Source organism: Coniophora puteana, assembly GCF_000271625.1.
Source record: "Coniophora puteana RWD-64-598 SS2 unplaced genomic scaffold CONPUscaffold_8, whole genome shotgun sequence".
Lineage (NCBI taxonomy): Eukaryota > Fungi > Basidiomycota > Agaricomycetes > Boletales > Coniophoraceae > Coniophora > Coniophora puteana.
The window spans coordinates 191,538-210,763 of NW_006913060.1; the positions used below are offsets into that span (position 1 = coordinate 191,538).

The 19,226-nt window shown below is 52.0% G+C and overlaps 7 protein-coding genes across 7 annotated transcripts; 2 read left to right on the top strand and 5 right to left on the bottom strand.

The window, feature by feature from the left end:
• Positions 1-123: 123 nt before the first annotated feature.
• On the bottom strand, positions 124-1,842 carry CONPUDRAFT_106062 (carbohydrate esterase family 16 protein). Its single transcript, XM_007771712.1, has 7 exons — positions 1,522-1,842; positions 1,287-1,442; positions 1,155-1,224; positions 980-1,052; positions 904-923; positions 485-842; positions 124-427 (listed from the first exon to the last, which is right to left on the bottom strand). The coding sequence occupies exons 1-7, from the start codon at positions 1,747-1,749 to the stop codon at positions 355-357; spliced, it is 978 nt and encodes a 325-aa protein (XP_007769902.1). The 5' UTR covers positions 1,750-1,842; the 3' UTR covers positions 124-354.
• An 888-nt stretch (positions 1,843-2,730) lies between these two features.
• On the bottom strand, positions 2,731-5,093 carry CONPUDRAFT_125822 (uncharacterized protein). Its single transcript, XM_007771713.1, has 6 exons — positions 4,542-5,093; positions 4,150-4,482; positions 4,024-4,090; positions 3,530-3,972; positions 3,319-3,478; positions 2,731-3,258 (listed from the first exon to the last, which is right to left on the bottom strand). The coding sequence occupies exons 4-6, from the start codon at positions 3,743-3,745 to the stop codon at positions 2,852-2,854; spliced, it is 783 nt and encodes a 260-aa protein (XP_007769903.1). The 5' UTR covers positions 3,746-3,972; positions 4,024-4,090; positions 4,150-4,482; positions 4,542-5,093; the 3' UTR covers positions 2,731-2,851.
• Positions 5,094-5,928: 835 nt separating this feature from the next.
• On the top strand, positions 5,929-6,842 carry CONPUDRAFT_82908 (uncharacterized protein). Its single transcript, XM_007771714.1, has 2 exons — positions 5,929-6,219; positions 6,281-6,842. The coding sequence occupies exons 1-2, from the start codon at positions 5,968-5,970 to the stop codon at positions 6,458-6,460; spliced, it is 432 nt and encodes a 143-aa protein (XP_007769904.1). The 5' UTR covers positions 5,929-5,967; the 3' UTR covers positions 6,461-6,842.
• A 652-nt stretch (positions 6,843-7,494) lies between these two features.
• Positions 7,495-9,462, bottom strand: CONPUDRAFT_125823 (uncharacterized protein). The gene is made up of 6 exons (XM_007771715.1): positions 9,408-9,462; positions 9,325-9,337; positions 9,004-9,271; positions 8,861-8,954; positions 8,014-8,807; positions 7,495-7,924 (listed from the first exon to the last, which is right to left on the bottom strand). The coding sequence occupies exons 2-6, from the start codon at positions 9,325-9,327 to the stop codon at positions 7,590-7,592; spliced, it is 1,494 nt and encodes a 497-aa protein (XP_007769905.1). The 5' UTR covers positions 9,328-9,337; positions 9,408-9,462; the 3' UTR covers positions 7,495-7,589.
• A 1,499-nt stretch (positions 9,463-10,961) lies between these two features.
• On the bottom strand, positions 10,962-12,889 carry CONPUDRAFT_90897 (MFS general substrate transporter; the record flags this gene model as incomplete). The annotated part of the gene is made up of 10 exons (XM_007771716.1): positions 10,962-11,019; positions 11,068-11,181; positions 11,247-11,307; positions 11,367-11,554; positions 11,623-11,836; positions 11,900-12,116; positions 12,180-12,196; positions 12,320-12,543; positions 12,602-12,682; positions 12,744-12,889. 10 exons carry the CDS (start codon positions 12,887-12,889, stop codon positions 10,962-10,964), a joined length of 1,320 nt encoding a protein of 439 aa, XP_007769906.1.
• A 1,664-nt stretch (positions 12,890-14,553) lies between these two features.
• CONPUDRAFT_73933 (uncharacterized protein) lies at positions 14,554-15,393 on the bottom strand (the record flags this gene model as incomplete). The annotated part of the gene is made up of 1 exon (XM_007771624.1): positions 14,554-15,393. The coding sequence occupies one exon, from the start codon at positions 15,391-15,393 to the stop codon at positions 14,554-14,556; it is 840 nt and encodes a 279-aa protein (XP_007769814.1).
• Positions 15,394-17,283: 1,890 nt separating this feature from the next.
• On the top strand, positions 17,284-18,788 carry CONPUDRAFT_144778 (uncharacterized protein; the record flags this gene model as incomplete). The annotated part of the gene is made up of 2 exons (XM_007771717.1): positions 17,284-17,461; positions 17,523-18,788. The coding sequence occupies exons 1-2, from the start codon at positions 17,411-17,413 to the stop codon at positions 18,786-18,788; spliced, it is 1,317 nt and encodes a 438-aa protein (XP_007769907.1). The 5' UTR covers positions 17,284-17,410.
• Positions 18,789-19,226: the final 438 nt, after the last annotated feature.

Sequence of the window (19,226 nt, forward strand, 5' to 3'; positions counted from 1 at the left end):
AAATACACATAAACACCCCTTTCTCGACATACCTTCATTTGGCAACTCTTTATTTATCACACTGCGCGATGCCGCGTGTCTGTTCGCGTCAATCTTACAGACACTCCATACTTGGCTGTATTTTGTTTAATGCGATTCAGGCATCTCAGCTCTTCGACAAGCTACGAGAAAGACAACGTTAAACTCATTACCAATACAAGTTTATCCACATGAAAGTAACGACAGGGACAAACGTATACCCAATCTGAGTGACAGAGTATGCCCAAGATAAAAGTCTGAATGTCGTGCTTAAATAGCAGCGATAAAAAACAGTCCAACGAATCAGGCGCTTAGGTACTTAAATCCCCGTCGCCCCTAAACAGCGCAATCCTTCAACACGAGCTCAACGTAGTCCGCCATAATGCGGTGCGTCTCCTTCGAGGGGTGCCTACGTTTCTCGTCAGTTTCCCATTCTCCACCTCAGGCTACAGCTACGGAGACTCACCCAGGTATCCAGTAAAAGTACGTCTGCGGCTGCGCGCACGACCCGTACGTCAGCGTCCCGTTGCCGATCACGCACGCGGACGTGTTCGTGTACCCGAACGCCTCGTAGCCCGAGTCCGAGCCGAGCACGCCGTCCCAGATACGCGCGTAGTTGGCGAACGCGACGTTGATGCCCTGGCTGTGGAATTCGATCAGGCCGTCGAAGATGGACTGCAGCCACGCCTGGCCATCCGTCGTCTCCGTGCCGCGTCCGTAGACGTCCGTGACGAGGAAGTTCTTTGCGTTCGTGGGTGCGGAGGCGAGAATCTTCATCTGCCCGAGGAGGTCCTGTGCAGCTTGAGGGAGGTAGTCACCGAGAGCTGGTTGGGAGCATCAGAGACTGGTTGAGGAAAGGAATTGATCAGGTGAAGGACTACGTACTCAGAGAATCCTCCCAATCACTTCAGAATGTTATGGATCAGTCCGAGAGCCACTCTCGTATTGAAAGATGACGCACTTGATGCCGAAGAAGACAGTGTACAACGTTGACTCTGAGTCGAGGGTGTTGTTCTGGCTGAGGAACAGATCCACTACAGAGATACAACGCAAGAAGCGTCAAGCCGAATTAGCACCGAGCGCGAGTCCGCGGCAGAAGCATCGAAACGGTAGCCAGGGAATGCAAATTCACATACCCTGCTGAATGAAGTCGACGGGTTTGGGGTTGTTGGGCCACAGCGTGATGTTCGTTACAGCGCTCGAAATCTGGACAATGTGTCTCAGAGGATGATCGAGGAGGGGATCTGGACCGATGACGTGGCACTCACCGCATAGTCCTTGAGCGTTGCTCCGATATCGTTGGCAATGTTCTCATTCCATACCAGCCCGTTCGTCGACCTGCCCCCGGCTTGTGCATTGGGAGGAATGATGACCGCAGGAGCGAGGGGCCCACCATCATGACGACCACCGTCAGTGTACGAGTCCTGTCCAACCCAAGAGTCAACGTCAGCCGGCCGCGAGCAAAACGTGCTCGAGCACAGACTTCGAAAGAAGACGACTAACACCAAACGAGACAATCGTCTTGATCGAGGACAAATCGATGCCCGCGTTCACCTCCGAGACATTGCCGGATAGCGCGCCGCACACGGGGCTGACCGCAAGGTGGATACCATCGTTGTCGCTGCTGCTGTCTTGTCTAGGTAAGATCGCCACGCCGACAACGCCACGGAGGAGCGAAAGAAGGGAGAGAAGAGGGCCAAGGAAAAGCGCAGCAGGCCAAGCGCAAACCATGAGCACGAACGGGCGGCGAGGTTAGCTCTCGTGGAGCAGCGGTGAATGGGCTCTTTGCGCCCTCCCGGTTTATAAGGCAAGAAAGGGCGGCTCATGGGGCACAGGGAAGTAAAAATAATCCCGTTGCTCAATGTTCTGTTGACAACAAAGGACCAACAATAGATTGAATGGGGAGGAAAGAAATGAAATGATCCATACGAGGCCAGATGACGGGAAGCGTGACAAGAGGGATCAGAATCAGCAGAGGGTGTGCTCACCAGGCGAGCGCATCACGGGGCTGATCCATCCCTTGAGAATGCTGTAGAAGGCTTGCAGCGCGAGAAAGACGGAGAGGTCTGGGATAACCATCGCTATTTTAGATGCCGAGGAGATGGTAGTCGAGTAGCGGTTGCGGGGAATGTATTAGAGGGTTGGGCTGAACTTGCTCTCACAAATCGATGCTCAAGACCTGAAGCATCCAGATGGAGCCGGTCAGTCGATCAGCTGCCAGACGAGCATGTGCTCCAAGCAGGACACACGGACCTCTTTAAAGTCGACAAAGTGCCCAAGGCGCTTCGTTTGTGCCCGGGCCCAGCAGTCCAACACAGGTCCTCCGCAAGTCCGTCCGTGCGGTGTTGGGCAGTGACTAGTGAAGTTGTAGCGTGGTCGAGAAAGAAAAGGAGCACGTTTTATGGCATTTGCAAGTGCGGGGCCCCGCACTCAAGCGCAGCGCTCCTATACGAATGCTTGACATCGTCAAGGTCCGGTTAGGCCGGGAGCACTTGCTCCTGGGAAATGTCAGGCACACGAAGCACTCCTCCCCGGCCGAGCTGTTTTTGGCTTTTTGATGCTCCAATCGCTCACCCGGCCACCTGCTTGAGCCGGTGTACAAGGTGTACAATCTTCGCAGCGTAGCCCAATATCAACCTTTTGGTGAAACTTTGTGACCGTTCACTCGTGTAAAGCTAGATCAACGCAGAAAGATAAACCCAAATGTGTCCACGTTAACCCAAGATATACAAATTTGTACACTCTTTTATGCACCCTTCCATAAAACCCAAGTAAGATAAAAAACGGCAATCGTAACTGATCACCATGCTCCATCAAAGGACTCAGCCTCCGCTCAGCTCCCAGTGTACTTGACAGTGAGCCCCTCCGAAGCAGTGCTCACAGACGTGTACACCGTGCTGCCCTGCTTAAGATCGATCGTCGATGCCCCGCTGACACCGACGGTCTCGCCACTCTCGGTGGTCGCGTACGCGTCAGTGAACTTGACCGTGCCGAAATCGCAGAGCTCGACGAGCGAAGAGCCCTCCTCGAAGTCCTCGACGATCCACTCCGCGTTCTCGAGGCACAGGGCGTTCGAGTTCGACAGCGACTTGGACACCTTCTTGCCCGTCGTGTTGTTGATGATCACCGCCGTGCCCGTCGTGGTCGACGACGCGGTCACCGTCAGGGTGATGGAGTCGCCTGCGTGGATGGGGATGCCAGAGAAGTCGTACGCGTAGTCGGGATACCACTCGTACCAGGCTAGAAGGAACAAAAGATCAGATACCTGCCACCTTTGACCAGGCGAAAGGGAGAGCTCACCATCGTATGAGACGTCACCGTCTTGGATGTTGAAGTCGATACCGGTCTGGAGGATGGCGCTTCCGCACGTGTCACCGTCAATACCAACCCAGGCAGAGGCGGAGCCAGAACCCGAGGGCGTGGGGACGATGAAAGTGCCAGTCACGGACTTGAACGTGCCCTGCAAGGTCGCTCAGCATCTCGGATACACAGCAATATCGTCACGACATACGGTAGGGTAGCTCTCCCAGACGGCGCCAGACCAGTTCTGACTGTACTCAACGTGCGAGACGTTGCCGGCAGCCAGGTTCTCAGCGGCATCGAGCCGGCTGAGGGGCATCGACTGGCGGGCCTGGCGACGGGCGAGACGCTCGGCGAGGCGGGAGGAGGGAGCTGCGAGCGCAAAGCTGGCAAGGAGAGTGTTGACGAGGAGAGTAGCAGCGAACATAGCGAAACTGGTAGTGGCTCGGCGAGAGGAAGTTGAGACTAGGCAATGACCTGAGGATTGAGTGCTACACTGCAGCAGTTTTTATACCCGAGCATTACGGCTGGTACTCTATTCGACTTGACAGGCGCGCCATGCGTCTTCACAAGTCTTCACGGCGAGATACAGCAATATGTTGCCCGCAGGGAGACCAGGAGGCCCTGACCGTCTGTTCCATTCGATTTTGTCCCCTGTTGAAAGACTCAGATCTTGAGAGATTGTTCCTATACGTCAACGCGTACCATACGGTCAACTAACGCTTCATGTGGTGACTGGCCAGGCACCCGGCGGCGGCACAAACATCTAGGACTGATAAGTCGGCATTGGCTCAGAGGAAGTCCAAAGGAAGTCTGCAAAGTCACGCTCACGTGAAAGGATAACCGCGCGCGTAGGGCCTGGGTGACTTCGGAAGCAGATCATGCTTCTAAAAGCATGCCTGTTCAGTGTCGATAGTTGCTTTCGATATAGCCGACCCAGCACGATTTATAGTCTAACCTTGCACCGGGAACCAACCCGTTTGCGCAGTGCAAGGGATACCACAAGCAATCTCTGGGGGTTACTTACTTTGCAGAATGTTGCAGGGGAGTTATCAATCGTCGCGTCCGATTGCGTATGACGCCTTCTCAGGAAAGTTCAGCGTTGGGAGAAGTCGAGGAACGGTATCAGAAAGCTCGAGATCATGAGCTCGCTGTGGTCGACGTCTAAACCCGAGCGTCGGATTCAATTTTGATCATGTATTGCCTGAGCAGCATAGACTCACATGGGCGCGCCACTTTGCGGACGAGTGTACGAGCTTGACACATGGTGAGAGAGTGAGCGACGGCTCTGGGTGTTTGTCTATGATAGCCTGAAAGCTTTGCCGTATCTAAAGAGCGAGTGTTGGTATCTGACTTTCGACCGGTGATGCCAAGCTGGAATGGCTGAAGTGGCAGTCTATGATAACCCCAGAAGCAGCTGGGGTTAACTCGTGACGCGTGAAGTATGCAGCTGCTTGGATGATGGCCTGACAGGGACAGGATAAGCCCACCAGACCAAGTTGATATAGAGAGTACGCATGGAGCCGCTGGAACACGCAGGGTAAGTGACATGGTATACAGAAGGCTTTGCCGAGGTAGAGATAAGGGCAGCTGGTACGATTGCAAGAAGAATGAACGTCCTCATTCAACGCGCCACTGGCATGCGTAGCGTTCCTGACACTTCACGTTTCAAGGGACCGCTATCTCGTGTCAAACGTTCGCCTTTGCCCTGGATGGCGACATTGACTTGCACTACCTGAATGTACTTCCTATCACCTATAATCGGCGAGATGCATGGTTGATTAGCTACGTACCATCAGCTTTTCCCGTTGATTAGCCTAGACACGCCTGCAGCCCCAGCCCAGGCATCACCGAAGATACCGTAACTTGGTGAGGAGAACTTGGGAGAGCCGCCTGATGCGGAACGAGAGATCGAATTCATCTGGAAGTCATAGCTATAGGGGCGCTCTCCATGGAGACTTCGTTTGTTCTGTATCGCCGGTTTCGAGTTGCATATCGACGTCCGTCGCGAGCATCATCGCGCTGCCGACGGCGTGCGAATGAGCCGGGAATTGCCGAAATATGGCTACCGACTGCAGTTGCCCAGCTTCCATTCGTTTGCTACCGTCATTTGCCCTCATCCATCCGGCGTCCACCTCGTTTCCATCTCCGTGACAAGTAGGCCATACCTTCTACCTGGCTTATCAAGCCCTCCTCAAGATCTGCACACCTTCCAGCATTCATCAGACCACAAAATGATCCATGTGCCTCGTTTTATCTCGGAGACGCCCAGAACTTTCCCAGCGTCGTGATATGCACTGCGCAGACACGTCTAAAACGGTAGTCAATTGGTAAGTACGCACTACTGATCATCATCGCCCCTCTCACCTCATTGGCCGTCCTACCCAGACCCGTCCGTGCCCTTCGCGCACTCCGGTACATCCGCATCATGCTTGAGCCTGTCGCCAGAGTAGGAGTCCACGGGCACCCTGCATTGCGCAACTTGAAGCCACAAAGAGCTGTACGGCGCTCATATAAAAGTACAAGAATGCACTCCGATCGCGCACTTTTCGTATACACCGACCTTCTGCTCGTTGGACCCTCGCTGTGCCCTAACTCTCCCCCGAACGGCCAGTAAGAAGCCTCGACGTACCGACACCGATCAAAAGCATGTCGAACCCCAACGGACTCAAGCGTTCTCCGTCCACCGTAACTCTCGCAGGCGCGGGTTCACCTCCCCCTTTTCCCGGGCTGGCTTCATCTGCGAACCCTATCGCCTCGGGCATCGGTCAGGCCGTCGCATCATTTGCCAAATCACTGGGCTGGTCCCAGCCCCCGCCTGCCGCGGTCGTTGTGGAGTACAGAAATACAGGGCAGGTGGTCGTGTTCAGCAGGCCACGGCTCGCTAAGCTGCCTTTCTACGTGAGTGGAACACACTTCCGCCTTTTTCAAGATGAAGGCGCTAAACGATTCCGATTTCTAGGGAGCCATCATGGCAATTTGCGGAGCGAACCAGACTGTCGAGGCAGCGGTGTTTTTTGAAGAGGAGGGCAAGCCGGGCAGCATCCGTGCAAAGATAGACCCAGATTCCTGGTCGGACATCGTCCACCATATTGTCAAGATATACGTCGTCTCGGCCTCTCCTCCGGGTATGGGCAGGTGAATGCCGTTCGTTGGAGAATGCAACAAGTGAATATGCGGAGGGTGCAGGTAGTGGCGGCCAGAGCTACGGCCAAAGCTTTGTTGGCGGTACGCTCCACCACCTGATCATGTCTATTCTGTACCTTGGTTTTGACTCGGACACGTAGCCATCACCGGACGACCCATGCACGAACATTTTAGTAACCTAGCTTTCTCAACCAGTAATATCTTTTCTCAGAGCATGCACCTAGTTTTCTCGTTATATTTACGAGTCCCTACCGTTTGTAAACTAAGGCACTTGAATTTGCAGGTGCTCCGATATCGGGGTACTGCCCTTTATACATACAGTGGAGTTTACAGATTCTTGCCTTCGTCAACTCGTCTTACTCAATGTTAGCAATCGCCTGATCCATGTCCACTGCCACTTGCGTTCACCACGGGCCAGGTTACTCTCTTACTTCTGCGTGTTTGTCTCTTTACACTTGGAGCCTTACGCTGCACTCTAAGTACGCCTCGGTGACTCTGTCTTTATGGTTCTACTTCCACTGCTCCGAAGCTGCTCGTTGCGCCGTGCAAATATAGACGCTTCTCTCTTTCTTCTACATACGTCGTCCGCAAAACTCGGAACTCCACGCCACGGAGTCTATTCCGGCGTGCCTCGGTGAGTGAGTGAGTATTACGCGTCGGGTCCTCCACTTATCCGCCTTCGATGTACGTAAAAAAACAAGGCGTTGCCGTTCGCTGAGGACCGCGTGATCGTTCAATGGTGTTGTCAACGGTCTTTATATACCGTTTGCTCAAAGACATATCTCCTGCGGCATTATCATAGGTCACGGTGGGTGGTCTGGTGGTCCGAGGATATCGCATTAATGAAGCTTAGGTACTATAAAGTAGATAATAGCAGGTAATAGTCTACAGATACATGAGAGTGGGGAGTGAATGTAAGATGCTGCAAGATAAGGTAATTCTACTGGCGCCGGAAAGACGAAACGAAAAACGAAAAACGAAAACGAAAACGAAAACAAAACAGCGAATTAGGGAGGTAGCAAAACAAAGCAAAGTTAGCCAAGTAACGTAAAAAAAATTAAAGGGAGATAATGGAATAGCAAAAGAACGTGGCATCAAAGAGCGAGAACCGCCAACGAGCGGGATTACGACCCGAACTGACGAACAACCGCCGAGTACATGATCTGCAGTATCGGGTTAAAGAACCTGATACCCCGTGCGTTCGCGTTGTTGATCATGCCGATGACAGCGTGGGCAGCATTGGAGCTCAGATGCGCAGAGGAAGGCAGTACATCGCGGAAGGCGTGGTGCAGCTGGACGGCCGCGAGGTTCGTGAAGACGTAAATGACGAGCAGGCTGCGCATGATCTCGGGCGGGGTTTCGTCGCTCAGCGGCGGGAGCGCCTGGTGGAACCGTTCGATGAGGTTGCTCAGCGCGGTGTGTTGCGTGCGGAAGTCTGGGTTTTGCGCGATGCGTGGATCTGGAGGGTGAAGGAGGGTCAGTGTAAGAATGAAGGAAGCTTAGAGTTGGGCGGAAACATCGCATAGAAGCGCGGATAGAGGTACCCACCGATTGTGAAGCGGCTTGAGACGGAGGAGGCGTGGGCTAGCAACGCAGCTGCTTTCGCATTAAGGCCGGCAATGGACGATGTCTGCTCGATAGCGTTGTCAGAATGGGCGAGCATGGCCCGCAGGACGTCGGTGTGCGAGGGAATAGAGCCTGGTGTTGCGGTTCTACCGTGATAACCGGGCGAACGCGTTGCGCTACGCTCGTATGTCGTCATATCCAGCGGCCAGGGCGTCGTGACAGACAGACGAGTGCAGGGGATGGTAGGAGGCACGGAAAGGACGACGGAGAGGGTCTGATCAAGCGTGAACACGTTCCACCATGCGGTGATGCGCTCTCCCTCTTCGATCGCGTCGTTCGCTTCTGGGAGCTCGCAGTTTTGTAGCGATCCCACGTAGGTGAACATGTTCGGAGGGTCGATGGACCCTTGTCTATGCAAACGCATGCTCAGCGCGAGCGATGTCGCGGCATTTGCGTGGTAACGAGCCTCGAGGTAACGACCGATACGAAGAAAGTAATGTGCGAGAATAAGTTCTGTCTGCAGAACGAACAACAGCTCCTCTGGAAGAGCGTTTGCAATCGTGTCTGGTAGTTGTTGTAGTACGCGAGGGAGAAGAAGGGATTCCATACCGGCGAGCTCAGCCGCCTGGGTTACTTGAATATGCCAAAGCGTGATAACGTTCAGAAGTACAGGGGAAGGGCGGGCGGTGCCGCTCGCAGACGTTACAGCCAGACGGAAGCGATCTACGTTAAAGAAAAACCCAATAGCCCGGGACATAGGAATAGTCGATTCTAGACTGGGAGACAAGTTCAGAAAAGGTTTCATGAAATCAGGCGAAGAAGCACGTACGCAGCCCGTAATAGATAATAGGGTGGCTCCTCCATTGGCATTATGCCTTGACTTGTTTGAGGAGTAGCATAGACGTTGTAGGATTCGCTAGAAGCTTTGCGAAACTTAGCACATGATAATTCGTTTTCAAACATGACGCTTACAGGTTGAGGCAATAGGAGATGCGGATGTGGGTATCGAAAGCCTCGGCACCGCGTGTGCGGACGTCGATCCTGCATATGGATTGTGCAGCGTTACTGATGGCGCTGATGCTCCGGGGTTCTCTAGTTCCTGTATGCGTGCCTGTAGACGTGCAACGTCGTTTTCCAGCGTTTGCGTCCTCGAAGGCCTCTGTCCATCCGTATACTCGCAGTCCTCGGATCGGTTACCCCGAGTACATTGGCCGCAGACGGGACGCGTGCCGTCGCACCTCTGCATATAATAGTAAGAAATGGATTATTTTCAACGAAGACACTGCGACCGACCATTTTTCTTCGCCTGAAAGTCGATCAAACATGGAAGAAAAACCTCAGTTAATGTGTTTAGAGAGCAGAGGTGGATAACTCACCGACATGGCAAACAAGCCTTTCCCCTTTGGAGAGCAGCAGCAGCGGAAGAAGGAGATTCAGAGCCAGAACCAGATTGCGAAGCAAGCATTTGAGGAGGAGAGAAGTGTATGTTGTTCACCGAGTTGTTGGGGCCCCTGACCAGCGCCAGGCCCGAGGACTTTTATACAAGAAGTGGGCCCCGAAAGTAAGCGAGCGGATTGTTCGCATGGTTCCAGATTAGACTTTAGTGGTGTTGTAGGTTGGCGAGGGAGGCAAGGTGTACTGGTTGTACAGTAAGCAAATCTAGATGGCGGCTGATGAAACTCGAAGGTCTGGGATCTGGTCATGACGCGTCGGCGAGGGCGTCCGCGTACACAGCCAATAGTACTTAGAACGGAGCCGTACGGGGATAGAAAGCAAATTCTGTCACGTGCCCGCGTGTGTCTTACTCGCCCGCTGACTAATAGTAACGGGTCAAGTCTAACGCACGAGTCAGGGGCTTCCTCCCGGGTCCGCCCTGGTCCTTCCAACCCTCTCCCAGTCGACCGCGTCGGCAGCGACGGTTTCCCGTCATTTGTCTGCATAATGCCCGCAATAAGCCGCACGCGTTCGCTAAATGCCTTCCGTGCTATCCCTCAAGTTTATCCCGGCTCTTCGGCACGATCCTAGGCTGTTTTCATTGACCAGCCCCAGCGTCTAGCCTGAGCGACACCTGGTGACCGCGCGATAGCCACTGCGCCATCATTTTACTAGGCCTTCTGCATTCATCCTATAACATCGCCCGTGCACAATCGACCTTTGCCCTTTGGAATTACAGAAATGTTGGATACCGGCTTTCTTTAGATTCCACGAGATACAGGCGCTTCCGGGTGACTTCGGGATCCGTGCGATAACGTACACACCCCTCTCCATCCCGAAAGTTTCGATGTGTGTTTATTTTCAACGTTTGAAACTCGGCTTCGATCCAAAATGTCTTTTCAGCTCTAGGCTATGGTTTCCAGAACCATCCAACGCCGTGTAACTGACTCGTGTGCTTGGTAAGGTTGTGACACACACTTCGCCGACCTTTCATCATCTGTTCGGGCATGATGCCGAGGAACGCCTATACGCTCACTGTTGATTTTTGATTGAAGGACCTACCCCGTGGAGAGCAAGACTCCGGCGGCTTCGATGGCATATTGAGTGACGACCGTATCATCTTCAGGCACAGAAGGCGTTGTTTGTACTCTGCCTTACTCTTGGAGATAGATTACCGCAGCGAACGGTCAGCGAACTCATTCATCTGCCCTGGACAGAAGCGCTCACGCCGCCTCTCCTTGCACAGCCTAGCGGGATTAACGTCTTTTAGGCAGGAAATTCTCTTCGCTTAACCTGTAAGGCACACCGACTCGGACTTGCTGTGCACTGTTTCAGCCGAGCACTGCCATTAAGTTCCCTTGTACAATGTCTTAAGTTTAGTACCGAAAACGATTGGTACGGGTGACTCGGGTGGTGGCATATGCGGCGTATAGCGTGCATTCTCGACACGGTAAACTCTGGGTTCCCTGCATAGATGTTCGACCACCCCTCGGTGATCAGTCTTCAGCGATCGGCTTCTCGACTTTCGCCGGTTCGACCCGATCCTGCTTCATCCTGCGAAGAAGTGAGTCAGAGCGTCGGACTTGAAGCTCAAAGTCTTACAGAGTCTCATCCTCGAAGGTTGTGTGGTCTTTGACGCGCAGGTGAATCATGGGCAGCGCGAATGCTAGACCCGCAGCCACTATGCACCAAGTGGAGATGAATATGTTCATGTATCTGTCAGGTGCAATGGAGAACGTTAGTGTCTTCGGACCGGCGGATCGTCTTGAGCTGGCACATACGGGGTGTCGATCGCATCCAGCCTCCAGACGATTGCAGCTCCGGCCGACTGGATCGAATGATCTGGTACACGTGGCATCATCAGTCTACTGGCGTTCTTACTGAAAAGATCGTCAACTTACAGAATCCCGAAAACACTCCTAGCTTGTTGGCGTCGTTGCTCATCGCACCAATGAGCCACATGGCGCATGTCTGCCACATCGAGTCAAGCAGGCCGTAGAAGATCATCAGCCACACATGCGCCGGGTATCGAGGATCGTGGATGTCCATCTTTTGCGCGTCATCGGGGATCGAAACTCGCGTGTAGGTCCTTTGGTGCCGGATTAGAGTCAGCCCCTGCTCCAGTGAAGCTAGCCGTTCGGGGGTTTCGGGACTCACCGCTGGTAGAAGTACGCCCAGATGTGCACCGTGAAAGTGAGCGCCACGAGAATACCCCACCCTGTGAACGCGCGTACGCGGCGCCGCATGCGTTTCTGGTCCAGCACGAAGTAGCCAATGAGGAAAGATCCGAAGATCTGCGACAACCAGTAAGCGAGATTGTTCAAAGCACGGGCTCGGATATCGAACAGTGCCGAATTGTAGTCGTTGAACTCTGGGAGTACCCGTCGGCATAGTCAGCGATTAGCTGCCCGGGAAAGATGAAACGAAAACGTACGCCACGTGTAGAAATAGTTACTGGCAAAGAACATTGGGAACAGCAACAGAATCATCGGATCGGACCATAGCGCCAGCCAGAGGTTGTAGAACTCAGACGCCCATGAAGGTTTCCGCTCAACAACGGGGCGTGTACCATCGGTCCTTAGCATCGACTCCGGCGATGCCATCATTAAAGGCACCGTGACCCCAATGAGGGTGAGAATCAAGAACCCAATCTACTCCACCAAAAGACAGTTATGAAAAGCGTGTTTGCTGACTGTAGTGCGATAAGTACGCACGTATGTTCCATTCCCGACTGTGGAGAAGAGGCGTTATGATAAGCAAGTTCACGGCTGAAGGTGTCAAAATGACATACCGCTGTTGTTCTATGTCATACATCAGTAAGCGACTTGGTAATATCAGCTGAGTGAGCAGAAACGTACAGTGCTATCAAAGTTTTGGCCCAATGACACGGAGGAGCCAACAACAGCACCCATGTTGAAAATCGCCCAGAAAATGCCGATGAAGAGACCCTTCTGCGACTCTGTCGCGTAGCTTAGCATCAACGAGCCTTGAGCAGTCCAGAGGAAAGCAGCCGTAACACCAAGCAATGCTCCTGCAGCCTCGACGAATGCGCCTGCATTAGGGTGGATGTTGATCGCCCTGAAATAAACAATTGGTAAGCAGGGGATTGTCGACATAGTAGACCATAACGACGTACAAGTATGACCCGATATAAAGAGCATATCCCAGAGTGCCGAGTAACAGCGTACGTTTTGGCCCGATCTTGTTGTTCACGGTTCTATGATGATTTCAGCATCTCGACGACTGGACATACCATCGAGACCGAGATGGAAGCATACCCTGAGAAGAACGCGAAGAACGCATACGTCGCGTACAACGCGGAGTTCGAGTTTGCAGAGACTGTCGCGTTGACTTGCCCTCCGCCTCCCAGGCCGGTGAGGGCGTTGTACATCCCCGGACAGAGGAAGCACACGAAGCCGAGCATGACAACCTGCGTGATAGGATGATAGTACAACCATGCGAGACCACGGTGCTGAGGCGCGGGCTGGCCCTCAGACGCGGGGAGCGTGGCGACGACCACATCGTGCTCCTTGGTGTCGAGCGACGGTGAAGTGGACATGGTGCCGGCGCGGGAGGGAAAGCAATGATAACGAATGCCCACGACGGGCGCAGACTATGTACTCCCTGCCAGCGCGATACGTTCAGGGAAGGGGTGTGTTATCGTGACCTCGGAATAGACGAACCTGGCTTCTATTTTGTTCTGCCGATAAGGTGGCCCAGAGTGCCTCTCCCCAGGGAGGCGTACTCTCACCGAACTCGGCGCGCCGCTCACGGCCCGTCGGCGGTAACGTGCCCTGATCTGAGCATTTCTCGGTCAGATGATAAGCAGGCCAGCAAGGGCATGACCCTGGGGTAGTATATAGTGCCCCACATGTCGCCCGTAGATGTGCTCGAAAACGGAACGAATGAAACTAGTCACTGACAGCTTTGTGTATGGTTCCCTTCAGAAATATTAGCAGCCCACGCGTCATGACCGAAGGAATGGCGCTCGTAAAACATCACGAGGATTATGAGGTCTTGGCATTCGCCGAGCTGATTGAGCAAAGCGTTGAGCCATGATCAGACCATCACTTTCGTGAACTTGACTGAGACTTTTTGCATGTATCAACAGCAACGGCTGCGCTGGTTCAACGATCAGGATTAACTCCACGGATAGAGCCCGCTTAGAAATTCGAACGCATGGCAACTTACTGGGATATATGTAGAGAGCATGGCGCGGCCAGGTCGTGCAGGTCGAGTAGCACATTGAAGTGGAGCATTGGTCGCTGTGTTTGCGCGGCAGACGTTTGGGACGGCATCCAGTCGAGCCATTACTTACATCGACTCGGAGAACCGACATAGGCGCGGCGATGTGGGCAGCGTGGTCTTGTTCGACGTTCAATTTGCGGTCCAAATGGATTGTCCAAAGCTAACTCGCGGCAAGGCCTGGTCACGGTGCGAGACGTAGACAAATCGCATGGTATGCGTGGAACGTGCGTTACTTACATCTTCATCGACATCCGCGCGACATGGCGTCGTTGCAAATTTGAAGCCTGGGAATAATATGGCTAAATGCCAAATTAACATACTTAGCTCCTAACCCTTCTTTCCTTTGTACCAACTTCATGCGCCCCGAGCAGGGAGTCACTTCGATGTACGTAGGATACACACGGGTGGTTTTAAAAACATCATAACCATTGACGAGGCTGATATTTGAAGCGCACCCTCTTATAACGAGCCATGTGCTGCAAAAACCTCTTTAATATGCAGATCGCGATTGAAGAAAGGAGCCCATATAGGCGTGTTCAATTGCGTTCAACGGGATTTATTCCAGATTAATATCTTCTGGCTTGTAGCTTTACGGTTAGAACTAAACTTAGAGCTGGATCGAGGCCTGTTCACCATTTTTGATCGCTATTTCTGAATCATATTATTCGGTTTGTTATCGATGACATGTGTGCATATCATATATAACTCCAGCATGACTCCAGTAAATCAGACGTTTTCGAATTCTTATAGTAGTATAACATATCCATGAGTTCGAAGGTGAAAAATTGATTGGAGCCGTAGGATAAGCAGAACATCACTATTATACTAAGTCCTCGCCAATCAACCAGTTGATCCGTTTGAGTCAGGGGGAAGCAGAGTCAATCTCGTATCGACCATACCGGCATCCCAATTCTCGCCATGTTGTACCCGCATGTGCCTTATGAACAAATCGGCCCGGCGTAGCTGCCCTCGTGATCTTATTGAGGGGTCCAGATTTGACACGCACATCTCGCAGACGTATATATTCCGAGTCCCTGTGCTAAGCGGGCAGCTCCCTTCGTGTCGTTTTGTATCGTATCCCCTCGAGTATGGTTTGCCGCAGTACTGACACAAATGTGGTACCAGCGTCTCTTTGCGGATATGTTTTTCGGGTTTAGCTGTGAAGAGTTTCTTGGCATTGTGATTGTCAGACTGGCTGTCGTTAGATGACTCGGTTTTGTAATGCTCATCGCCTTTATCATCGCGATACTCTCCATCTCCACCGCTGTCTTTCTGTTTAGACACAGTCTTGGTGTTTGACTTTGTAGTAAGACCCGGAGCCTTGCATTTCGCGCATTTCCGGGGCATATTGGGACCTGCATCTGTCTCGCAAGCGCGCTTGAGGGAAATAAAATCGTTGGATCCTGGAACGTTCACTGGTGCTACCATCGACGGGGCGATTGAGACGAGAGGCAAGTCACAAGCAGGGGCAGAGGATGTGGATCCCACAGAATCGTCCACTGAGGCCTCGAGAACGGCACCCGTACTTTCCAAGTTCTGGCGAGAATAATCGTGCTTATCGTTGGACACAAGCGTGAGGTAGGTGTCGTTCTGGGACTTTGACCAATCCACCGGAGTTCGCAGATGTCCTACAGCTGGGAGGTCCACCGAGCAGGCAACGTGATTGTTTCCGTACGGCATGGTTGATATACTATTCCGAGGTTGAAGTGCTAAAGGGGCTAAAAGCGAGAGAAAATGAACAAAAGAGTATGCCAAGAGTGAAGAGGGTTTTACGAGGAAAGACCAGCGTTTTAGAAAAATAGTCACGCTGGTGTGTTCCCGTTAGAATTGATGCAATTGGTGGGGAACACACCAGAATACATGGGGTATAAATACAATTCTAGGTCGGTCTATGCGTGTATAATGGCTATTATAGTCGGAAGGTCTGCTTGGACGTATCCAAACGTGCAGAGGTCGCCTTGACCGTATCTGAGTAGGAGACAAAAGGGAATGAGACCATGCGCCTCGTAGACGCGGTCCATGCCGCTGTGCTTCGTCAGCGCCTGGTCTATGCGCCGCCCGCGCGCTCTTCTTTCAACACTTTTATCTGCATAAACGGAGGCGGTCCGAGCATCATAACATCGGTGTCATGTTATTACTTCGCATGCGTGGTGACCCATGGTCCGTGGTCCAAGCGCATCTGATTCTGCTTGTTTGTGCGCTTCTTGCGTTATTTATTGAGAGCGCTTTTGTCAGTCAATAATGTTACAGGGACAAACACAGAAGTAATCGGCATTTACCATAATGTTACCTTCCATGCGATGGTTGCTGTCGATTCATTAAACTGAATTATATTTTATAGTTTACGAGCGGTTTGGGTCAATATTAATATCCGTAGCTAATCCCCGCCAGCAAGATACTACGTGCAATTCCTGTTCTGCGTTACAGCACAAGCTAATCTATCCCAGCGACGAAAGGACAGAGAAAGGTTTCGTAGAGGAGGAATCGCTGAACTTGTTGTCAATCCCGGTTTCAAGAGCTGAGTCGTGGACTCGATCCCTGTTGTACGACCCATGGAAAGATGCTGATGATATCTGACCACGATGTAGTAGTACAGTACTACGTCACAATAGAACCAACTGGATGCGCGTCTTTTTTTCGGTCTAAACAAACCAATCATCAAACAACGAGAATTATAAATGAGACAGAGATGTCTTCATACCCGCTTCTTGCGTATTCCCTCGCATGTCCTCACATGCATGGCCCATGGCCGTAGATCATACCAACTTCTTCTTTTGGATTTCTCTGGCTGTACCCACTCTCTGCACCCACGGCATAATACTCCATATGGCCGCACCTCTTCAATCCAGGGTTGCTTGGTGAGGAGAGCACAACGTTTTTCTTCGTCTAAGGTGTGTATAATGAACTCTCCCCAGCTCTCCATGTAAGCTCTAGATCTTGTACCAGAAAGCGAAGAACTCTTCGGCCTTTTATAAGCGGTTTGTTTATGGTGGGGGCTGATGTTCGATGTGGATGTCTTCTGCGTGTCTTAGAAATGCATATGGGTGAGGCGCGGTTGGGCGGGGAGGACAGTGTCGAACTTGGCTGGAATGCTAGGCCTTTGGCTATGAAGGTGCATCAGATTATATCTGAGATGTTTACAATAGCGATATTGTAGACGGACAAAGCGTCATCGATAATCTTTGTGATCCTAGGTCCTTGCACCTCACGCAAAGCCTGACAAATACAATAGGTTGGGGTATCTCAGTGCTTGTATTGGAATGCAGTATCCATCTGGGAATCTTAATGTGAGCAGGGGAAGAAAGAAAACAAGAGTCCTGGAGGATGACCGAGTATCTGCATCAGTGCTCTCAAGTAATTGTTCAAGAGCATCGTGCCGGTGGGGTTTCGGAACATAGGGGCTATTGTTAAAAATGTGGCTGTGTTGTCTTGGAGTTGGCGTTTGGCAAATTTCTAAAAGGTCCGTAACGCGTGCGCTATTTCGCGCGTCGCGGCTTACTGTAACACGGCTTCCAGTGACGCTCGTTTCGCCATGCATCCATGCCTTCGCCTATGTGAAGTGATATCTATCATATGCTCACTTATCGATCTTGGTCCGGATTTCAAAAGAACTCTCGCTGCTCTTGCGTCAACATGCAAGGCCTTCAAAGAACCAGCGTTGGATGAGCTGTATCGAGAGGTTGACGTGTCAGAGGCGATGATGTGCCTACCAAAGGATTTATGGACTTTCAACTCGAGCAGGGTCATGGTGAGTCCAAATAATATCATCACAAGGGCGAAGTTAGTCTAACAGCACTGCATCATGCCAGATTTTTCAACGAAGCATGCTGCTATCAGATTGGAGTATTCTTGAACGATATGCGTCCAGGGTCCGGTGTCTAGTGATGAGCTTTGACGGATGTACGGTACACGAAGATCTTCTCGGCTCTATATCATTCTACTGCGATGGCCCTCTGTTTCTGAACCTTCAGCATGCATGGTTAGGAGGGTTCCCGTTCGCTTTCCTTCACCTTGTTCTCAGTCCCAGACTCGTCGAGTTTGAGGTCGAAGATTATCCCGAGAACTACTTTCACTCATTTGTCCTGGTCAGCCGCACATGTCCATCTCTGCTGACTATCGATATAAGCGGAGACGCAAGTGCCAAATCAGAAACTGTCCTCCCTATCGTGTTATCCGATGCCGTAGCCGTCGGGTTCAAGAAGCTGAAGAGTTTGCAACTCTACCACCCTAGCGTTATCCATAACCCATACGATATTCTCCCCGCTTTATCCCGGCTGGAGTCCCTGGAAGACCTCCTGCTCTTCATACAGCCGGACTCCCCCTTTAGGCTAGTCACTGCCTCTCACCAACGCTTGACCCCCTTCCCTTCCCTTCGGAAACTTTTTCTTGAAGCAGGTGGAGCAAGTCATACCACACGCCTGATGTGCTGCCTTTGTGACCTTTTAAGTTTGAACGAGCTAGTTGTCAACTTCAATGTGTCGTCGGAGAACGTCGACGAGGTTTCCGACATGGTGCGGGTGCTCTCCGGAACTTTACCAAAGAATATACGCAAACTCATCATCAAGAACACCCCGAGTTTGGACGACGGCTACCCAGCGCTTCTCAGTCTCACTCTTTTTCGTCAATTATATCAGTTCACTAACCTGGTCGAATTCAGATTTGAGCTTGATTCTTGCCCCTCGATGGACGACATTACCATTGAAGAGCTGTCGCACGCATTCCCCTGTCTTGAACACCTATCCCTCGGCCGAAGTTCTCTCCCAAATACGCCCCCAAGAGCCACTTTGTCAACTCTCGCAGTTCTTGCAATGAACTGCTCTCGTCTTCGCTCAATAGGGATGATCGTCGACTGCACAGTTGCCGCTAATGCGACGCTCGACTCGTCTCCGCCAATCGTAAGCGAGAACTGTATTGAAACGATGAGCTTGGGAGATTCGCCCATCGATGACGCCCGGTTCACCGCACATCATCTGTCGCGCATGTTTCCCCGCCTCTGTTCCCTAGTACAGGCTCGGTTTGACCCATCCACAGCCAACAGTTGGGATTGGTTACTGGTTGATAGTTGGATTGGGTGAATAAGCACTTCATGAGTAATGTGCACATATTCCGTCAATCCACGTAACGTTCGGCTAGATACGAGAGTCAGCTACTGAACTCCAGCGTCGGCCTGCTTCAGTGTATGATATGTATCTAGGTGTAAGTTGTGCTAGCCATACATATGCTTGGAGGGACTAGCCCGGCGGAGGCATCTCACGAAGTCTGAATGTACGTTGAGATTTTGCGTCACAATTGAAATCCAGTTCTGATAGAACCTGAGCTGCTGTGGCGGAGATCAGGATACCATTTCCATACGCTGCCTCACACAAAGACAGATGATCTTACGTACACAGCAACGATGCAGGTGTTCGCAGCCTGGTTGTACTGCGCGATGCTGCGTTTGCGGGGTCTTGGCGAATGTTGGCCGACTCAGGGGTGTGAATACCCTGATTAGGCAGAAGAGCAAGCTCGCGGAG